The 22,447-nt window shown below is 36.5% G+C and overlaps 1 protein-coding gene across 2 annotated transcripts in view; it reads left to right on the forward strand.

The window, feature by feature from the left end:
- The window catches only part of Poxn (paired box pox-neuro), a 153,117-nt gene extending 131,443 nt beyond the window's left edge, over window positions 1-21,674 (forward strand). The window contains exons 4-5 of one of the 2 annotated variants that reach the window (XM_081742410.1): window positions 14,377-14,614; window positions 17,446-21,674. In XM_081742410.1, the coding sequence (XP_081598536.1) occupies window positions 14,377-14,614; window positions 17,446-18,362 (1,155 nt within the window). In that variant the 3' untranslated portion in view covers window positions 18,363-21,674. Of the gene's footprint in view, window positions 1-14,373; window positions 14,615-17,445 lie in introns of both variants that reach the window. The other variant, XM_081742409.1, reaches the window with a different exon arrangement.
- Window positions 21,675-22,447: the final 773 nt, after the last annotated feature.

Genomic DNA, 22,447 nt, shown 5'->3' on the forward strand with positions numbered 1-22,447 from the left:
TCATAGTATAATAATTGTCGATTGTTTCTATTTATCTTACCTCATTTCCTTCCGGTACACATTATCTTGTTTTATGGCTACACTGACATCGTAACTTTGTCTTCGTTGTTGTTATCAGTTAAAAGAATCTCTCCCAATAGGCAAATTGTACTCAATTCTTCACCAATGAAATTTCAGGACTTTAAACATGCTTCTCCTCCTTTACTGCAATGTGATTGGCTGAATCTTAATTTTGTATCTTTTGTTTCTATTGACTACATATTTATTTCTGTCTTCGGCTAACTGATAATCTTCCTTTTTTTGTTCTCTACCAATCATGTGCTTCGAAATTTTATTTATGGGTAATAATTAAATTGCGTTTTAGAGGATGTCTGACGTAATTACACGAATTGATACTTATCATTCAACATCAGAAAACTTCAGTAATATATTTTTTTTCTTCAGCAACTGGTGTGATATGACGACTGTTAGAATCAGCTAGTAATGATGAGGTCTTCTAACCCTTAATGACGTTTCCAGCAAGCTACTCTGAGAGGGAAGTGGTACTGTGACAACAAAATAGGGATCATCTTAACATTTGGGTTCGGTTTCGAATTATTATTATTATTATTATTATTATTATTATTATTATTATTATTATTATTATTATTATTATTATTATTATTATTATTAACAATAATAATAATAAAAAACTATAGCCTCATTACTATATTAGCTCTTACTGCACTTAACAAAGACATGCATGGCTAGAATATCACTTGGGGGTAAGGTGGCTCAGTTGTACAGCGCTTACCTCTGATGTGCGCTTACCCTGGTTCGATCCCAGGCCAAGTAAGCTTGTGGTGGACAACATCATGTTTGTAGGTTTTCTTGGGTACTCCCGTTTCCTCCCACTTTCTCATTCCACCAATTTTTCCATCATTCACTTACTTTAATCGTCTCCCTTAGAATGACAGGCATAATCATGGGACGTTCAACTCAAAGATTATTTAGTATATCAACTCCTGACGGATCACCCTCCTGACTACGCCATTACTCCTAACTTTTTTTAACCTCTAATTTTGCAGTAGCTCTTAAAGTATCTGAAAATTTTGTATGATCCCAGGAGGATTTGAACCCAGAAACGCACGTGCGTTAATCGTACGACTGCATAGTCGAGTCAAAGGTAATTTTCTTGAGTCGAGTTCCGAGCCGAGTCACTGTTTGTGAGGTCGACTTTTGAGTCGAATCGAGTTTGATAAATAGGTCGCTCGTTCAGCTTGTTTTTAACTCGTTTTGAAATCATGGCCAGATTAGACTGGAAAGCGAAAGCCATGACAAATGTGAGTAGTAATGTGAAATACTTTTAGTGCTGCTCACGAAAGGCATTTCGTCCCGTCTCGATAACGAGACCACAAGAGATTTTTATAACGAGCTAGGCTCAGTTCAACTGAGACAATGGCTCAAACCGGCTCGCATAGATGAGCCGTTGGCTCGACTCATTTCTCGGTTCGGCTCGATAGTGAATGAACTGTGAGCGGACCTGCTCGAGTCGTTGACAACCCTAAACCAGAGCGAAGCAGTTTCAAACATGTTTGGTCGGCATCCTGTAACTTTTAACAATTTTTGGCTCGAGCCCGAATCTCAATATAAACCCACATCCTCGTGAACGATGTCCTTGCCTCCTCAACTTTACGACTACCGAGGTCGGCAGTCAACTGGTCTTTAGTATTCAGTCAGAAACCGCCTATCTTTCATATTTATACACGGTGTTATTATTATAATTAGTATTAAAATAATAATGAGTTGTAGCAGTAGTGTCATTGATAATAATTATGTTGTTCATGTAGGATACTTGAAAAGAGTAAGCCCTACTTGAAAATATACACAGGATTTGGATCGTTTTGGCTCGACTTGACTCGAAACTTGACCCGAATTTGTGTCGAGTTCGAGGAAATTTTTCGAGCCGAGTTCTCGAGTCGAGCTCAAAGATGTCTGTTTCGAGTCGAGTCGAATAGAGCTTCAAAGAAAACTCGCTCGTGCCCATCCCTCCAGCTTATAATGTAAGTGTATTCCTGAGTATGATGTCATGCTGTAAATTTAAGATGTTACATACGTATCTACAAACTATGGTATAAACTGTTTTCAACGGTATAAATTAGTGCTTCTCTAATTTTTTTTAAAAAAGAGGGATTGTAATTATAACAAATGGACTAAGAGATCATTAGATTGATAACGTGCCAGAGATGGAGTGGGTCAGTGGGTGGGGGTCAAGTGGGTGAAGATTTATGAGTGGGGCAGTGGGTCGTCGGTCAAATGGATGTGACCCGCTGCGACGCACCACCCACCATGACCCACTGAGACCCACCGTAACCCACCGACTCATTCTGACCTACCTACCGACTCTGCTCAGTGTATTGTAGACAGCATCTTCTGAGCACTGGTGAATTCGTCTATGTTTTACTTTCAAGGCCTCCATTTCTCTTCCCTTTTCATTTGTTTCTGTTTGCTTACCTGAGATGAGTATATCTAAGTGAAAAAAAAACAAAAAAAAAAAACGGGTACTTCTGGATATTGATATTTGTAATCATGCGCGCCGACTATGTGGGTGTTCCAGGGCTTCAACATCTACACAAATAATCTTGTGGGTGCCCAGCACCCACAAGATTATTAGTTTGATAGAAACAAAATAAAATAAATATTTCTCATTTGCCACTATCACAAAATAATAAGCAATTAAAACAATGAGGTAGAAGTTAAAATTTTTAACCTCTAAAACATTGTTTCTTTCAAATGTGTATCTGCGAAGTCAACCAAGCAACGCACTCCCCCTTCGATGCCTGTCTCTGGCCTAGTCAAAGGCAGTCACCACAATAAAAAAATGGAACTATATTGCGAATACAATCGCATATTTTCGACTTGCGTCACAGCACAGCCCTTTATGACAGTGTTCATAAAAGATTTTAACTAAAAGGAAATCAATCAAAAAAATATTGAAACTTCCTTGAAAACATATAACACGTCCCGCCATTGATACTTACCCACATAAATTTTGGAAAGTCGGCGCCGTTGTTTGTACTTGTAATAATAGGACCTTACTACTTGGTTTTCGAGACACACAGCCTGTAAGTTTTTAGAGGAGCTAACTACTGGGGAAAAAAATATTTTTGAATCACCTTAATATATAAAAAATTGAATGTAACTTTGTGTGCCTGATCACGGCGAAATTGCAAAATCAAATGAAATGAGTTTTGGTATATAGTTAGGTCTTAATCCAAACTGGGATGTTATCATATCGCTTTCATTATAATACTTATCCTAAGGGAGTAGTAGGGATCCGAATTTTTGCGAAAAAATTGAGTATCTCACAAGCCATTCAACTTAGGGTGTTGCAATTCAGTATATTAACTCTTTATTGAAAATAAACAGAACGTGTCCTATCATTTTTTTTAAAAAAAATCCTCTTTTATGGGGGAGGCACTTTCTATATATGGGAAATTGGTAGTGGGTTGATTTGTAACGATCGATATTAGTTGAAAAATAAATTCAGAAACAAGTATTAATTGAGAAAAAAATACAGTGCTTCCCTTTATATATCCATTAGTTTCTATTATAATTATTGCTGAAGCTTGTGTTTATTATATGGAGATCAGAACACAAGGCAATTCACCCATAAAGTTGTGAAAGAAATAGGCATAAAATTTGTTCTATAAGCTTAATTACATGGAAGTTTTAAAGTTTGTATTGTGTGCTTAATTATATGGAAACCAGGGGCGTCATTTAGGAGCGCCAGGGAGGGGCATTCGCCCCCCCCCTGAGTTTGAGATGTATATAGATTTTATCAATAGAATACTAGTAAATCAGTGAGAAATGCGAAATTTTACTTATATCAAGGGGTCTTGCCCCCCCTCCAAGCAAAATCTGAAATGACGCTCCTGATGGAAACCTTTACACTTTTTTTCTTTACGTTGGTCTACTTACCGGCGTGATTTAGGACTTACAAATTTCATGCTTTTTTCACTGAAAAGTATCGGTAATTCAACAAGGAAATAATTATACCATGATAATTGAAATTCATCGTAATTTGGACTATGACAAACACTTTACCATTTTATATCATAAAGGTCAGTTCCACCGGTATTGTAAGAGAGCGGTGCTTCAGCGATTGACCTTAGAAATTCAAACTCCAATTAGTGAAAATTTGACAGTCTTATTTTATTAGTCAGTAGAGAAAAGAAAGTGGATCATGGGTGAGAGTTGATGACGATGGGTTTTGGTGAGTCGGAGTGGGTCACAGTCGGTGAGAGTGGTTCATGGTGGGTGGTGGGTCAGAGTGGGTCACGGTGGGTCACGTTTTCATTGACCCACGCCATCTCTGTAATGTTCCTAGATCAAGATAGAAGAGTAAATAACATTGGAATTGTGTGGTGTTAAAATTATAAGTAATTGTGTATAGTATTCCTTTCTAAAAGCGGCAATAAAAAAGTAATAAAAAATTTTTAATGTCGAGTAAAAAGAGTCTAAGTACTGATATAAAACGTTAATCCCGTTAATAGGAATTTATTATATTAAAATTGTGTGAAACTAAAAATGTTTAGAAAATAACTTTTTTTAAAAAAAATTCCAACATATATTAATGCAATACTACATTTATTATACTTTCAATAATCATTTCTTGTATTAATAAATTTCTGGGGATTTGGTCATATATTTTTGTTTCTTTTCTTTTTTTTTTTTTTTAAGTACTATAAATGCTATATGGAATAAATTGAAGTTCAAATGCTATCTATTGTAGTAAGGTTTGGGTTTTTGGTCTGATCGAAACATATCTTTATTTTTATTGTAGAGCTATGGTTACTATTTAAATGGGAGCTCTTAAAAGCCACAACACATTACATCATCCGTTTTATTCTAGACGTACCATTGTTGAAAGAGATATCAACATATATATATATAAATGCATTTATTGTTGCTTTTTCCGGCTGTTACTTCCACTTGTGTTTTCTTTTATTTGTGTGTGTGTGTGCGTTTCTGTCATCTTCTTTAAGTGGTAACAATACATGTAAAGTATTCCTTTTGGTTGCTGTAAGTAACATATTTTACACTTCAAATACATCTAAGTTACACAAGCATACATGCATTACCAGTTATGTCAGTTGAAAAACGAAATAAATTGCTATATGGTACTAAAATTATATTAATGGCTACATTAAAGCTTACACTTTTACTTGAAAAGATATGCATTTGCGGCTGACGTCTTAACTTATAATATAAATGAATCCTTCTTACTACTAAATATGCGCCGCCATGTGTACAAATGAGTCAGTATGGCATGGAGTGAGGAAATAGCTCAAGTCTGTATATTTGTCTGTAGGGTTGCCACCTTATACTAAGGTGAAAGACTAATAATTTCGCGCACATATTGACACTTTTCCAAACTTACAACCATTATGTTTCCAGAATTATTAGTGTACAATTTATTCAGCATGTAACTATGTACCAGATGTTCTTCTAGTGTGAACTAAAATGTATAGAAATTAGCACAATATAATACATAAAAACTGAAAAACAATGTTGACGATTTTAATAAAACACTAAAAAGCAGAAAATAATAAAAGCGCCTAAAAGAAGAAAATAATAAAAGCGCCTAAAAGCAGAAAATAATAAAAGCCCCTAAAAGAAGAAAATAATACAAGCGCCCAAAAGAAGAAAATAATAATAATAAAGCAATTAAAAGCAGACAATTATTCATTACTATTATATATAAACATTTTTGAAGTCTATGCCAAACTGACAAGTTAATACCTCGTGGTGCCTCAGTGGTAGAGTGCTTATCTCTGGTGCGTGAGATCCCTGGTTTAATCTCCGTCGAAGTAAGTTTCTGTTCGTTTGTTTCCTTGGAGTACTCCTGTTTCCTTCTACATTCTCATTCCACCAATTCATTTTTTTTAAGTTTTCTTTCCTTAGCTTACACCTATATTTTTTTACCGTTGTGAATTTTCCCCAAATGAAATAAAATGTCTAATTTGACGTCCCACATTTATGTCGTTTAGGCTAAAGGAGACGAGGGGTAAAAGTGGATCTGAAAAGGTAGGGGAATGCATGTCGCCACGCCGTCCCTCGTGCCTATCTTTGCTCATTGTAATTTTTTTTTAGGACGTAGGGGAACGGCGTCCATCCGCGCTCCCTCTCACTTTTACGTCCTGAAGGAGTCAGATTTTATTAATGAAAGTGAATCGTTTTGAAATAATTAGTGAAATGAGAATGTGAGAGAAAACAGGAGAATCTCGAAAAAACCCACGAATACGATTTTGTCCACTATAAACTCGCGTGGCCAAGGGTCGAACCAGGTTCCCCATGCACCAGATGTGAGCGCTCCACTAAAAGGCATTGTGCCCCCCTGATTTTCGTCAGGAGCCGCTGACTGGTCGTGACGTTATTCCTTATGGTCCACTCTTATCTAATCTAAAGAATTCATGAAACAGTAAACAAAAAGAGTCTAAAACTAAATTTTTGTTAATAATTTACAAAATCAAAATTGTCTCTTATTATTTAGATATCGTGAGCTGAGTTTGATACACTGTCTGTCTGTTTTCACGGCCGAGTGCTCACCCTTCTTCGTAATGCTGGCGACATTGGATGTACCCAACAGATCTTTATCACATTTTGCAGTGTATGTGCGTGTAAAGAGTCGTGTGAAACTTCCAGTAAAGATGAGCATATCACATACCGTTTGGAGTTCAAGCTTTTTATGTTATACATACATGTGTGAATGTGTTCGCTTATCGACACAGACGGTCAAGGGGGACACAAAAGAACTCTTACACATGGTATTATAAGGTCCATTTCACATATACTAAAGGTCGTTTTGATAACAGTTTAGCCTTTACTATAAGATAACAATATAGCACAATTTATTTATATCCAACTTTAAGACATGACTGTAATTACAATAACACATCGCATAATATTACATTTATACACTTCAATTGTAATATTATATTTTTTTAGAATGCCACTGTTAGAAACACGTATAACACAGCTAAAAGAAGACAGACAATAAGGTCTACTGTACACTACAGGATAGATCCTAGGAAATCTCTTACGATTTATCTTAGGACAAATGTTACGAGATATCTCGTAAGGAAATCCTACCCTTTTGTACCATACACAGTGGCGTATTTAGGGGGGGGGGCTTCCGGGCTTAAGCCCCCCCCGAAATCATACTTACTATAGTAAAGTATATGAAATATCTTGCAGAATTTTCACTTTTTCAGGCAAAGCCCTCCCCGAAAGTTAGCAAAGCCCCCCCCGAAACAAAATCGTAAATACGCCACTGACCATACATGTGAAATAGTTTTCCTGTCTCACCTAATAACGTTGTGCATCCTACTAATATTGATACCAAACGCTATATTGTTAAATTGCACACCTCTAAAAGAAAAGAAAAAAAAAAGCATAACAATCAGAAGATAGATCAGCAAAACATACCTTCTCAGTATCTGCACCATTCTTCATTTTTTCGAATATTTTTGCTCTTTCAGCCACTGGCCAGCAATTGTTTTCAGAATCTATTTTCACTTCCTCTCACCTGATGTCGCTTAAATCGAAATCTTACGAATTTTCTTTACGAAATAGAGTGTGCTCTAAACAAAAGAATTTTCATAGGATCGTTCAGAACATAGGAAATGACATGCGATCTGATGCCATACACGTGGAGATTTTGCCTCTTGGATAAATTGTAAGAGCTTTTCCTAGGATTTATCCTATTATGTATATCGAGCCTAATGTTACTCAAATCAAGTGGGATTTGTGGTAGGACAAACACCTTAGCTTTTTTTTTGTGTGTGTGTGGATCTCCAGTTTATGTATATGCAATTTAATTATGAATAATCTCCTCTGCAGAAAACAAAAACTATTAATATTATCGGCACCAAACAACATTCGAGGAACGAATAATTTTTACTTTTGCAATATTTTGAAAAAGAATTGGGCCGCAACCAACAAGCATCCAAACATCAAAATATATTCTGAACTTTAAGCTGGCGTAACAATCGTAAAATGACGAAACTCGGTGAGACGATTGCATCATCCTTTCTTAGCATAAAAATAAAAGTAAAACAAGCTGCCACCTATCGTTCGGTTTTAGAAAAGTGCGGAACGTTGGTACTCAACGATGTCTACGAAAGTTGCACACGACAATAATGCTGCACAGAGAGCCGATGTTTGGAAAGTTGTTTTTTCCCGCTCCACTCTATTATCCAGATTTAACCATTCTCATGCTCCCTATTAAACTACATAAAATCGTTGCACGCGTTCTCGAGAAAATTACACTTTTTTATTTTTATTTCCACCCTTCAAAAAAAAAGTTTTAGACCCAGAAAGAAAATTCGAGAAATCTCTGGAGAATATTATAAAAAAAGCTTAAGTTTAAAATTGTGTGAGGGTACGTAGAACGCTTTAGCATCTAGACGATTGTACACACATCGACACGAATGAATGGAGGGATGTATATACGTTTTCGGCATGTAGGGACCGTAAAACGTGCAAATGCGTTGAAATCTCGAATTCAACATTTTATCATAATGACCTTACTTTTGTCATATAGATCGAAAATAAGAATAGTGACATATGGACACATTGTATCTAATACACGTCTTAGGTATTATTATTGTAATTACCGAGAACAATATTGATATATACTTGATTGTGTGAGCATGCTGTTGATGGAATTCTGCGTACATTATTGCTACCTATTTGGTCTAGGTCTAGTAATTAATTCGTGCGGTTGGTACGCACACATTGAAGCTGTAGTACAAACACAAAATACATAAATACCTTAAGAAAAATATTGTCCATCGCTAGCCACCACTTTCGCCCATCTGTCAGGCAATGTACGGATTCCGTGGCGAAAGAAGTCCTCATCCTTGGAAGCGATCCAGTCAGAGACCCATGTTTCGATATCTTCTGAAGAAGTAAACCGCTGTCCAATCAAATCGTTGTTCATGCAATCGAACAAGTAGTAGTCCGAAGAAGCAACGTCTGGTGAATACGGCGGGTGGGGTAAAACTTCCCATCCGACATTTTCTAAATAGGTTTTGACCGGTTTTGCGACATGTGGGCGAGCGTTATCATGTTGAACAATAAGTTTATCATGTCTGTTCTCCCATTCTGGTCGTGTTCTGGCCAGAGCTTGCTTCAAACGCATTAATTGTCGTCGATAACGTTCTCCATTCATAGTTTCACCCGGTTGCAGCAGCTCATAGTACACCACACCTTTCATATCCCACCATATGCACAGCATAACCTTTGCACAGTGAATATCTCGTTTTGGTTGTGATGGACCTGGTTCACCTGGTTTCACCCAGGTCTTTTTTGTTTAGGGTTCTCGTAATGGATCCACTTCTCATCACCCGTAATAATTCGATGCAGAAACCCCTTTCTGCTCTGTCGTTGAAGCAGCAATTCGCAAATGGTTTTTCGTCTTTCAACGTCTCTGTCTTTCAATTCATGTGGAACCCAATGTGACATCTTTTGAATCATTCCCATGGCTTTCAAGCGTTTGGAGACTGTTGTTTGATCAACGCCTAATGCTGCTGCAAGTTGTTCCTGCGTTTGACACGAATCCTGCTCGAGCAATGCTGTCAATTCTTCGTCTTGAAATTTTTTTGGCTGTCCAGCTCGCTCTTGGTCTGCCAAGCCGAAATCACCACTTCTAAACCGTGCAAACCACTTCTGACACGTTCGCTCAGCTAGAGCATGGTCACCATACACTTCCACCAAAATACGATGACTATCAGTCGCACTTTTCTGCATGTTAAAGTAATGCAGCAGGACACCCCGCAAAAACACTTTATCAGGCACAAATTGCGCCATGTTCACTTAACTACAAACTGGTGTTGTTGACGCTTTAATCCACTGCCCTATACTACGAACGATACGCGATGACAGGGGTTTGCAACACATGTGTGGATACACGGAACTGTGGGACGCTCCGTTCGTTGCGCCATCTCTTGTCCACCCGCACGAATTAATTCCTAGACCAAATATTATAATGTGTATATATTGACCTGAAATTGCGTTTTCACGGCATATTGAAGTATCGAGACTGGTTAATTTTGATTTGAGTTTATCATCCTTCTCAGCACTGACAGTATGAAGTATTGTTCTACAGCGTAGCCTACCTAACATGGAATCCGAGTCATATGTGCTAATACTGGGGAACGAACCAGGGCAATATGTAACCATGTATCCAGGCACGTTCGCAGGAATTAATTTCAGGAGGGAGATGTCGAAAGTTTTGCGGTGGTCCGAATTCAATATGAGGTTAAATTATATTAAAATTTGAAAAATCACCCCTTAAAATTTACAGAAAAGTCTCACAGTCTCAACATGGCAGAAAAATATTGTGTCATTAACTGTCCGTCGTATTGTCCGAGTGTCTACTGTTTCCGTCGCAACCTGTGAGATTCGCTGCACGCTGATCAGAATGTTGCAACGTTCCCAAACTTAAAATGTTTTAATATACATTTTATAAGGTATTATTTTGGTATCATCTCAAAATTCGAGACAAGTCGAGACTGAACTTTTAAAGACGAGACAGGAATATATATTTTGTGACAAGACCTCATTATCTAGAGACGGGAAGTGATAGCCTTAAATCTCATCTCGTCTCGTTCCTTGTACATCCCTGTTCTACTAGTTAAAATGGAATCCGAACCAATACTCGGGAAGCTATCTTTACATTGGCTATATGGGTAGTGTATACGGGTGACTGATCCAGGTGATCTGTTGTAAGTGATCCAAGTTCGATTCCCGGTTGAAGCTCATATGCAGTCATTTTCAATTCGCCAATGTATGATGAAGGAGCGCGATTTTACAAAATAGCAGAAAGAAACACTAGAGAAGAGGAGGGGAGGGATTCAAGCTAGAAAAATGAAATAAGAAGGTTTTGGTAGTGTACGGCAGTATGGCTGCGAAACCATCGACTACGCTATTGTTGTACTTGTTTGTCACTGAACCACGAAAAATATGCCTGCAAAATTATTGACTACGCTATTGATAACCTTGTTTGTAACGAATCCATGAGTAGTATGCCTGGAAGATCATCGACTACGCTATTGATGTTCTTGTTTGTCATGAATTCACGAGTAATATGCCTGCAAAACCATCTACTACGCTATTGATGTTCTTGTTTGTCATGGATCCACAAGTAATATGCCTGCAAAACCATTGACTACGCAATTGATCGATTACGCTAGCAATGTTTTCGTATATTGTCAACACTGCACTTACTCAGCATCAGCTTTTCTACATTCTCCTTTTGCATGTGATTTACTGAGTGGGAAGAGAAGAAGCAATAACTCTGGATTCCACAGAGTATTCAGTGGGGAATGACTGCTCATGTAGTTAGGATACCACGTTAAGCCGTAAGTTCACGTCTCGTATATCTTCGGTGTTAAAAGTGACGCTAAGGTTCAAACAAACCAACTGAGACGTTATCTTCACCGGGAATCAATCACTGAACTACTCACACACTGATAAAACTACATGATCATTTGGCTTTGGCAGAAAAAGAGGGAGGAGGAGAAGTTTCCAATTAATAGCAGCAATAAAGAGAATATTGCTTACGTTAGGGCGAAGAGGCTCGCGAGACATAACAGAGTAGTAATGGCCCTACTTGATCGCGTTTTGCGCCCCCTGGAGCGTTGCGCCCAGAGCACGCCACAATTTTGCGCCCCGGGCGCCACGCTCCAGAGAGCGCAAAAAACGCTATCAACTGGAGCCATTACTAATAACAGCTTATGGAAAATTCTTATGTTTCAAACAAATAAATGCAGAATACTTAGATTAGAATTAGAAATTAAATTTCTGGGCTTTCGGCATCTATGGCCATGCTAGCCCGTCAGGTATGAGAGATCCGATGACGTCCCTCGGTGATCACACTATTCAGGAAAAGGGAAGGAAGAAAGGATTGGCGAAGGAAGGAAGCGGCCTGGGACCTATATGTCAGGAACCATCCCGGCATTTGCCTTTTGTGAATGAGGAAAACCTCATTAAGGGTAGCTTGCCTGAAAAAGCTCTTACGCTTTTTCGACCGAGTGTCCGCACCGGGAATCGAACTCGGGACGGCTCGCACCAAAGGCGAGAGTGTTAACGACTTCGCTACGCGGGGGCCCACACAGAATACTAAGAATGACGGTAACGATGATAATAATAATGATGAAATGAAACATTAAACTGATAAACATAAATTCGGTTTTATGGTCTCATTAAGAATCTTTTGTTCTCTTGAATTAAATTATGAAAGAAATTATAAAGCAAAAAAAAAATCATTTTTTGTTTTCTAAAAGCAAAAGTTTCTTATGAACAACGTGTGAGGCTGCCTTGAATAATAAAAAACAAACACATTTATAAACAAAAACAAACATGATTAGGTCTTTATATACTTACGTCGCCAAGCAAACAAACAAAAAAGAAGAAAGAAAGAAAAAGAATTCAAAGATGAGAGAGTCCATCATACAATCAAGGCTGAAATATACCCTGATTATCTTGATATGCAAAGAAGTAAATAATACTCATTCATTTGCTTGGTTAAAGAAGAGAGAAACTTAACAGGTTTTGCGTAAATATAATGCAATTCAACTCAACCCCCTGTTGAATATTCATAGGATATTCCTGTTTTATTCATATATTCCCTCTCCTCCTTTTACTACAACATTACGTTTTTTTTATAACATTCCATCAGTGGTAGCACTGTATTATGAAGCAAAAAAAAAAAAAAGTTAAGAGAAGAAAAACTATTTTTTATTTTCAGTATCTTTGATCTTACTGCTACGGTAGTCAGAATATCATTATGAAAGAAATTACACGGTCGTATGCAAAATAGGATACGATTTCTAAGTATCGAGAAGAAAGGTGGTAAAAAATAAACACAACGGAAAGAAATAATTAACAATTAGAGAAACACGTTTTCCTTTTTTTAAAAAAAAATAAAAAATAAGTTGTCTTTCTATCAGTTTGTGTGTTTTGCTTTAATTGAATTTAATTTAAATGTTAAGATCAGAGTAAGCTTTCCTTGTTTTCGTGGACAAATGGGGGCTTGATCTCACGTTGTGAACATATATATTTTCTATAATGATTTTTTTACCCACTCCGAAAACAGAACACCTGGCAAAACTTTTGTGAATGAATTTCTTAAATTGTATTTATGAATGAATTGAATTGAATTGAATGAATACTGGTTTCTTCCGCCGCGCCGTGACCATTTCTTATTGCCTACTGAATATTTATGATACGGAAATGTTTTAATAAATACCTTTTACACTCAAAGCATCCGTTCTATGCAAATACTACCAATTCATTCAGGATTTTTTTTACATAGCATTAGCATTTGTTCTTGAGAGCTAAAACATTTGTTTGATTTGACCTACGCGCATACATTTGTATAAATCAAAAATTAATTTATAGAATAAACTAGCGTCAATTACCTATTTCGCTGGATTAAAAGAAGAAAAATTGGTAATATGTTCCGTTAGTCAGTCACTTTTTAGTATTACTAAAGCGCTCTCTGATATTGATCATTTTTATGTATCTCCCCCCCCCCTAAGTTGCGGGGCTGAATTTGGATTTAAAAGGCAGCGGAAATGTTTCTGTTCATATCAGCAACCCCGAAAACTATGGATTCGGCACTAATATCGGTTATTTTCCATTATTTTTATATATCTCCCCCTCCCTCTCCACCTCCCCTAAGTTGTACCGTCAAAACGAAATGACAAAAACTATCCCAGGCCCGAACCTTATCTATGTTGAAAAATTTGATAGAGATCGGTCGTGTGGTTCAAGAGTTATTAAGTTACAAACATAGTCACTTTCATTTTTATGTATATAGAAGATATAGATGAGTGACTTTTGTTGGCTCCGAAACTACGCGAACTCAGTATTGAATGCGGAAGTAGCAACTCTTTTACTTCCGGTAGCAATAGGGGGATGAGGTTACAGATGGAGCCTATTCTTGAGATACTGAATTCACACCAAAAGACTTCTTCTCGCTAATTATAATAATTTTCTTCAATATAGCGGTTGGCGCTTTGAAAAAAAATCGTAGATTTTACGCCATATCCGGTTTTAATAGAAAGATAAAGATCGAAATGAAAGTCATTTTAGAGAGGTTGAATCTATATAAAAAAAATGCCATTTTTACTAGCCATCTCTTACCATTTTTACTCCGGTAAATGGTAACGATGACGTCGAAAGTAGTACTGGATTTCTATAACTTCCGGTTTTGGTAAGCAGATAAAAGCGGAGATGGATTTCATTCTTAATTGACTTGCACACTTTGTTACTGTTATTTTAATCACGTATACTAACAATATTGTTTCTGTCTCTTTCCAGCAGGTGGCTACTCCAACAGTAGTGAAGAAAATCCTTCGATTCAAACAAGAGAATCCAGCGATGTTCGCATGGGAAATCCGTGATCAGTTGCTGGCGCAAAGAATATGCGATCCTCATTCGATTCCCAGTGTTAGTTCCATTAATCGAATCCTAAGGAACAGCGGCGCGTGGACGGATGCAGACCTTACCTCGTCTGGTGCTGGCGTCACAGGTCATTCGACTCTTCCAGTTACCTCAGCAGGTTGGTTGGTGTCATATGTGAATACAGATATATATTACATTGTACATTAGACTCTCGCTACTCCGGCCCTCAATAATCCGGCGCCACACTAGGCTCTGTCGCGTGACGTTGCCTCTATCAACGATTGTATTTATTTATGCTGTAACAGCTGAACAGTACATAGACCTATAGTATTGTTGTAGCTTCCGTTCATTGTTGCTTATAAAGCGGTTGAATAATAAATTATGTCGTCGAGCATCTTCATTGTGACAACTGAAAATTCCGGGACATGTTACATAGTGAGCGATACTCTAAGTACAAACTCACAGGCCCATATCCACGGGGGAACAGGGGCCGCCCCCCTAAACTTTTACTCCTTCTAAAATTTTCACGGCAGGCTTGCAAATGAACTATAATATGATTGGATCGGCCCCTCCTAACTTCTACCGCTCCCCTACAAATCGGGTTGGCAACGAGCCTGCGAACTCAAGGACTGTTTTTCTATTTTTCTATAAACTTTAGATTTAGTAAAGTAAAGTATTTTAAATGTAAACTAAATTTCAGACGCTCTCAATAATCCAATACTTTAACTAATCCGGCACTTCTCTTTGCAAGAAATGGCCGGATTAGAGAGAGTCTATTGTATCTTCATTTGCTAGGACAATCACGCATTCGCAATATAAAAAGGAATGAACATATCCTTCATTCCGCCTAAGCTGATAAGCAATCACAACGAAACTTATCTTTTTTAAAAAAGAAAAAATCTACCGATTCCACCCTACTATGTCCGTATAGCTCTTTGATTTGTTTGTGAGTGTGGCAAAATGCGAACTAATTTATTTATTTATTAATAAAAGACATAACCATATAGTAGGTTGGCAGAGGTACTGGTTTTATTTGAGATTTCTTTCATATGGCATATGCAGTCTTTTCAAGAAAGTTAAAAGGATATCTTGAACCAAATCAAATATAATGGAATCAGTCATGTATATACAAAGTTTAAGTCGTCATGTCCTAAATATATAAAATTATCAGAAATGGGATGAAACATTAAACCACGTAGATGGATGCGAACTTAACTTTCCCATATAAATGTAGAGCTTAGAGTATCAAATAGTATAATAAGAATATCAAATAATAATTGTCGGAGATTTTAAACTTATTCCTATAGTTTGGTTTTGAAATTGGTGAGGAGGAAGATCACATACTTCAATAATGCACAACATCGCTAATAATAACAACAACAACAACAACAACAACAACAACAACAACAACAATAATAATAATAATAATAATAATAATAATAATAATAATAATAAATCAAATTGACAGTTTAAAAAGAAATATACAAAGTACCCATTCCAAGCACGTCTGAACATTATGCAACCAACAACACTATACAGTAGTGTGGGTTGTCTAACTTGAAGGGTTTCTAATATACTCTATATTTTTTGAATCTCCTAAACATGTCATCCCCAAATTCCCCCTCGAGTTGAAAATCGATAATAAAGGCTCCGTGTGCCATTAGATCTGTATCTGTGCTAAATTTTTGGTGGAACTTATCTTGTAATGTTGAATCTATTCTTTCCTGTATCTATTTTTTGCTCTGATACTTGTCGACAGACGGACGGACATACTTCGTTTTATAAGATTTCCGATATTTATGCATAGCATAGTTTGGAAGTCTAAAATGGAAGCAAAAATGGTGACCTCAATTATGAAAAACTCAAATTCTTGATATTTTATCGTCCTTTTGTTTTCCCCATCGGGAATATTTTATTTAGTAATATCAAAAATACATTAAAAATTTCTGTAATTTCTGAATACTCTACAGTTATTTCAAAGCTGTTTTGTGTAGTAAAATATCTTAAACTAAACATTTTTAAAATCATTCATAATAGCTGTAAGATCATAGCAAATTATACTTCTACATTTTTTAAAAAAACGTTATCAATCCTAAGTAACAGTATTCCACTTCAGTACTTTTTTTTTTTTTTTTTTTTACAAAATTAATACGGTTTTTCTGCTTGTTTTTTTAAATGATCTGAATTTTAATTATTTAATTTACCTGATTTCACCTTCAAATTTATTTTAGATGCATACCTTGCTTTATGAAAATTAAATTTTGTGTCATGTGATTATAATACTTGATAATCAAATTTAATTTAAGTAACATCAATTAAATAAAGTAGCATTAAATTTATATTTTACGCGAATTTATTTTGAAAAAAGTAAGAGAACAATTGACTAGACTTGAAGAACAAATCAATAAAATCAAATCGTTAAAATTCCAGTTCATTTCAAAGTAAACTGAAAAATAATTTCCTCCATAGAAATCAATGACCTAGAGGATATTTAACTAGAATTGACGAAGAAATCAGTAAAATCAAAGCATTAAAATTCCGGTTCATTTCAAAGAAAACGAGTGATTGACTGACTGATGAAAGGAAATGAAATGTTTGAGTTTTACATCCCACGGTTATGCCGGTTAGACTATAGGAGACGATGATGGTGAGTAATGAATGAAATGGTGGAATGAAGAAAGTGGGAGGAAACGGGAGAACCCCGAGAAAACCCACGCACACGGTGTTTGTCCACCACAAAGTTCACTTGGCGGGGACTGGGATCGAACTCGGGACCCCAAGCACCAGAGGTGAACGCTCTACCACTGAGCCACCGCGGCCCCAGACTGATGAAAGGCAAAGCCATACCACTTAAGGTTAGAAACTTAAAATTTTGACAGGGCATAGGATTTATATGTTAGTAACAGTACAGTGTAAAAACTTTTTTGTGTGATATTTAAATAATACTTTAATATAATGTATGATTTTGTTTTAAATGTATTTTCACAGATTCTTCGCTGTTGCTTCGCACCGATTCCTACAAAGCTGCCCTGGCGCCTGCATTAGCAAGAAGCTTTTTCCAACTACCAAGTCCAGCAGCAGCTTTTCATCACATGTATGCAGCTAACAGCCGTTTGGCAGCGCTACAGCTCGGACCAGCCGCAGCTCATCAAACAACAGCTGTTCCACCTTTACCTACAAACACCGCAAGTCCTGACAATAATAGCAATAGCAATAGTAGTAGTACTAGTAGTCCCAGATCTGGAGCGACTCATCACCAGCAGGCGTGGTCTCTCGCCGCGGCGTCACGCCTACCAACGACGCCTCCTTCAGGCTTAACGCCGCTCACCGCCTCATCGTTCCCACACCTCGATCAATACTCCACTGGCCAAGATATTCTTAGCGGTTCCTCTGCATTGGTAGTTCGTCCTCCTTTATGTATTGCTAACAGTGGGAACGGGAAGGAATCCACCAGTGAGCACCGCTCTTTATACCCAGAGAGGACAGAATCTCAGTCAGGCGCATCGTCTGTCAGCGGCGGGAACACTAGCGGAGACGACGAGGCAATCGAAGTTCGAACACCCACACCACAACATGAAGACCGAAACGACGCCAAAAGATCCTCCTCGGAAAAGGAAAATACTGACGACGACGCAAAATCTGACGTCACATCCGAAAAGAAACGATCCGAGAAAAAAAGAAATCCATACTCAATTGAGGAACTTCTCAAAGCGGACACCGGGCGTCGAACCCGTAGACCAACTCCCATTTATATCCAACAAGTAGCGTATGACCTTACAAGCACGAGTATCGACAAACAAGCTTGTCATTGCGCATGCGTTTCAACTGCAAGTGACTCATTAAGTGCTTCGGCTCCATTAAGCCTTGTTACGGATACCAACTTAAAGGCTACCGCATGCACATAATTCGTGACATCAATTAGAACAAGCAAGACATAGGACTTTTAGAATGACTTTATCGTCCAAAAATATATCATCAAAAAAAGCAAAAATGGTATCTAAGTGTTGATTGTTTTCTTATTGTGAATGTAAAATTATTCTCTTTAGTGTGAATACATTTCTATATAATTTTTGGAACGTTTTCAAATTTATACAGAATTTTATCAATGGAGATATAGTTACTAAAATTGTACTAAGCGTGAATATTAGAATAATTCTGAATTTACATTAACAAATTTTTATTTTATTATAAAGGAATGCCATGTTATTTTAAAAAATATTTTTCTGAAAACCATTAAGACTTGTTGCACTAATCACATATCTATCACTTAAACATGCTCCATATGATCAATCATAGCCCTTCGTAGGCATCACAGCAGTAACTTTTTTAAAAATTTTTCTTCAAAATTTAATTTCTATACTGGTTTTCATGATTTAAGATTTTTTAAAACAATAGTAAACTATGCTTCTATAAACTGCAATAGTACATAACTATAATAATAATTTTAACTATAGTCTAGCTAATTTCTTTATACGTAAATGTGTTTCAAGATTTTTTTAATGACCGATTCCCAGGAGTGGTACTGTAAGACATGAGCCTGGCATACGTAATAACATTTTTTAAAGTTTAACGTCCATATGACTTATGCCTTTTAGGCTAAAGAAGTAATAACAAGACTTTAGCATTTTATTCTAAGAAATGTCAAATCTGACCAAACAGGTGAATGGTTAACAATTAGCTACGCCAAGAATGGGAGATTCCCGTGGGACTCGAGATTGGTGTCGTAACTCTATAACGCAACTCCCTTCCAGGGGAGATAGTCTGGTGGTGGGGAACGGCCTACGAAAGTTGATCTTTCTTGATGTCCTGCACACACAACAGTTGTACAGAATTCAAGTACAGTTCGAGACTTGAAAACTTCCTCCAGAAACTGTCTTCTCACTTTTTGTTTTTAAATTCTTTCATCGGATAATGATACTATCTATGCCATACACATCGCGAGTATATTCTCTGTATACAGGCTGTTCGGAAACAACACCAAAACACTTTGAAAATTTATTCTTACACGAAACAAAATTAAAGACCAACATGGATGCACAAATATGTCATTTTGGAGCGGATATATACAGAGGCGGATCCAAGCGGGGGCTATAGCCCCCCTTGACGCTCAAGTATACACTGGATAAAATTAGCTTCAATTCTGCTTTACACTGGATAAAACTGCAAACTATGGTTTAGCCCCTCCCTTGATCATATCATGGATCCGCCACTGTATATATATATATATATATATATAAGGTAATAACACTCGAGAATAAAATATCGAATGAAAGTCCGGTAAAAGAACATAGGTCTAGTACTTACTTTGTGCCTAGATTCCATTAATATGCCGTTGGATATACAAATGTGTGGCAGTTTCCAGTTTCAGACATTTTTTCTTTCTAGAAGACCTCATGAATTTCTTTTTGTATGCCTCCAGCCTTACCCTATGTTGCCGCCTCTTTTCTTATCCACTGGAACATTATTTGAATCTTCGAAATATACTTGTTTGCTATGCAATTGCTATGCTATGCTTACAGTAGACTTGCGAGTATCAGAACCCAGGTTAAGCGAGCATCTGTATTAACGAGGCAGTCTTAAAAAAAAAAAAGCCAGTTGACGCCAGTTGATTCTGTCAGTCTACAGCGTTAACGCAACATAGCAACATCAAAGAAAAGCCAAAACATATCCCCCCCCCCCAAAAAAAAAGAAAACATCACTTCTTCAAAACATAAGTTTTGTGTGGTACTGTATGTTTGTAAAAATCCGTATTTTTATAATTTTCGGTATACTATAATAAATAATTCTTGTACTAAAAAATGTTTTGTCATTTACAGTACATACTACTGTACCGAACAACATATGATCTCTATATTATCCCAAATTTTGGGTATTCGAGGTAGGCTTGATCCCAATTACTTGGAATATACGTGAATCTATGTAATATATTCTCATATTCTCGTTCCGACAAATTTTCAGCGGTCCATATAGTTTCGAAATGTCGCATTTGTGCCTCGTGTTGGATTATTTTAATAGAAATCGTATGTGGCTTCTATTCCCAATATTTTTGATATTGTTTCCGAACATCCCACAGATATAGGCAAACAAAAGTGGAACCTACCGAAGTTGGCCATCATTGATCCCAAAAAAATCTTCCTAATTTTCAATTAGTGACCAACTTACAGTACCAAGTGGGCTTTGCGGTGAACCAACACCGTGTGTGTAACTTTTCTCAGGGTTCTCCTGTTTCCTCTCGCTTTCTTTATTCCACCCTTTCATACATTCTCATCAACACCGTCTCCTTTAGCCTAAACGGCATAAAAGTGGGACGTAAAACTTAAAGATTTCATTTTTCCAACTAACAGTAATTAAAATAACATAGCCTATCCCCATAACGAACTATCAGCCAAACTTTTGGCTCATTTTTGATTCAATATCGACTCACAATGCATCAAATCGGCCCATAGGTGGATTGACGTCGGCACGTTCATGGGGATACTAAGTTTATATCTTTGCTGGTTCCACAGGTCGGGTCCAACTTAAAAAGAGATGACCAAGTTATATAGTAGTAAACAGTATGTGCCTTATGCAGAGTCGTTTTAATGTATGATAAGCGTCATACTAAAGGCCTGACTACTGCAAGAAACATATATATATTAGTCAAACTATTTAGTATGGGACTAGTCACGCTTCAGAACGACTCTGCACAAGACCCTATGTTTTAATATGCTGTACGAGAGAGAAATTCTTTCCCTTACTTTTACATTTATGGTATTCTTACTGTTACTTTTACTATATCTCCATTGAAAGGAAAAATACAGCACAAAAGAAAGAAAGACAAAAACACACACAGCCAAAAACAAAAATCAAAATGCATTATTAATAGAAATAAATTGTATTTATTTGTTAGTATAGTAAAAAATATATATTAAGAGTCAGAGAAATAAATATATGAAAAAAAAAAACATGAAAAAATATAAATTGATTTTTGTTTTGCAAGGAAGAAGAAAACATAGCAAAAGATAATGAGTTTTAAGACTTTGTGTATACAAATTATTGTGTTAAAGAAAAAAGAAAAATGAATTATAAAGTAATTTTGCTATTTGATGTTATAGAAAAAGATAGTCACTCATAACATAAGTAGATGAATCATTTTACTTTTGTTCTACATGTGTGAGAAATAACGAAAAAGCTGTTAAGTGTTGTAATAAAATAAAATTAAAAATAAACATGTAAATACAAAAAAATATAGTTTGTGTTTTAAAAGTGCTTACTTTCAATAACCTTTAACTGAGTGTGTTTTAAAAGTGCTTACTTTCAATAACCTTTAACTGAGTGTGTTTTAAAAGTGCTTACTTTCAATAACTTTTAACTGAATGTGTTTTAAAAGTGCTTACTTTCAATAACCTTAACTAAGTGTGTTTTAAAAGTGCTTACTTTCAATAACCTTTAACTGAGTGTGTTTTAAAAGTGCTTACTTTCAACAACCTTTAACTGCCTGTAACTTTTAATTTATAAAGTTAAAAAAAACACTTGGTTACAGCAGAGGTTGCACAGAATAACGCATATAGACGTTTTATGGTTTAATAACAACAGAATGCGAATTTTTGGCAGGCAGCACATATCATGTATAGGAAAACAGGGACCAACAACTCAAACTTTCCTGTGTATGATGTACAAGGCTCAAAAGAAGCTACAAGGATCTTTGAGTTCCAGATTTGCTCTGGGTAAAATGCATTTGATTGTCATTTACAAATTGAAAAAAGAAAATGAAATGAATTTTTTTGTTTTTTACGTCCCACGCTTATCCTGGTTAGGCTAAATGAGACGGTAATGATGAGAAATGAGTAAAATGGTGGAATGAAGAAAGTGGGAGGAAACGGGAGAACCCCGAGGAAACTCACCCACACACTGTTTCTCCACCACAAAGTTCACTTGGCGCGAGCTGGGTTCGAAAATGGATAAAATGATAAGTAGATGTCTAGCCCGCTTTACTTATACTTAAGTATAT

The sequence above is a fragment of the Thermobia domestica genome, chromosome 16 (genome assembly GCF_964235325.1).
Source record: "Thermobia domestica chromosome 16, izTheDome1.hap1.1, whole genome shotgun sequence".
Lineage (NCBI taxonomy): Eukaryota > Metazoa > Arthropoda > Insecta > Zygentoma > Lepismatidae > Thermobia > Thermobia domestica.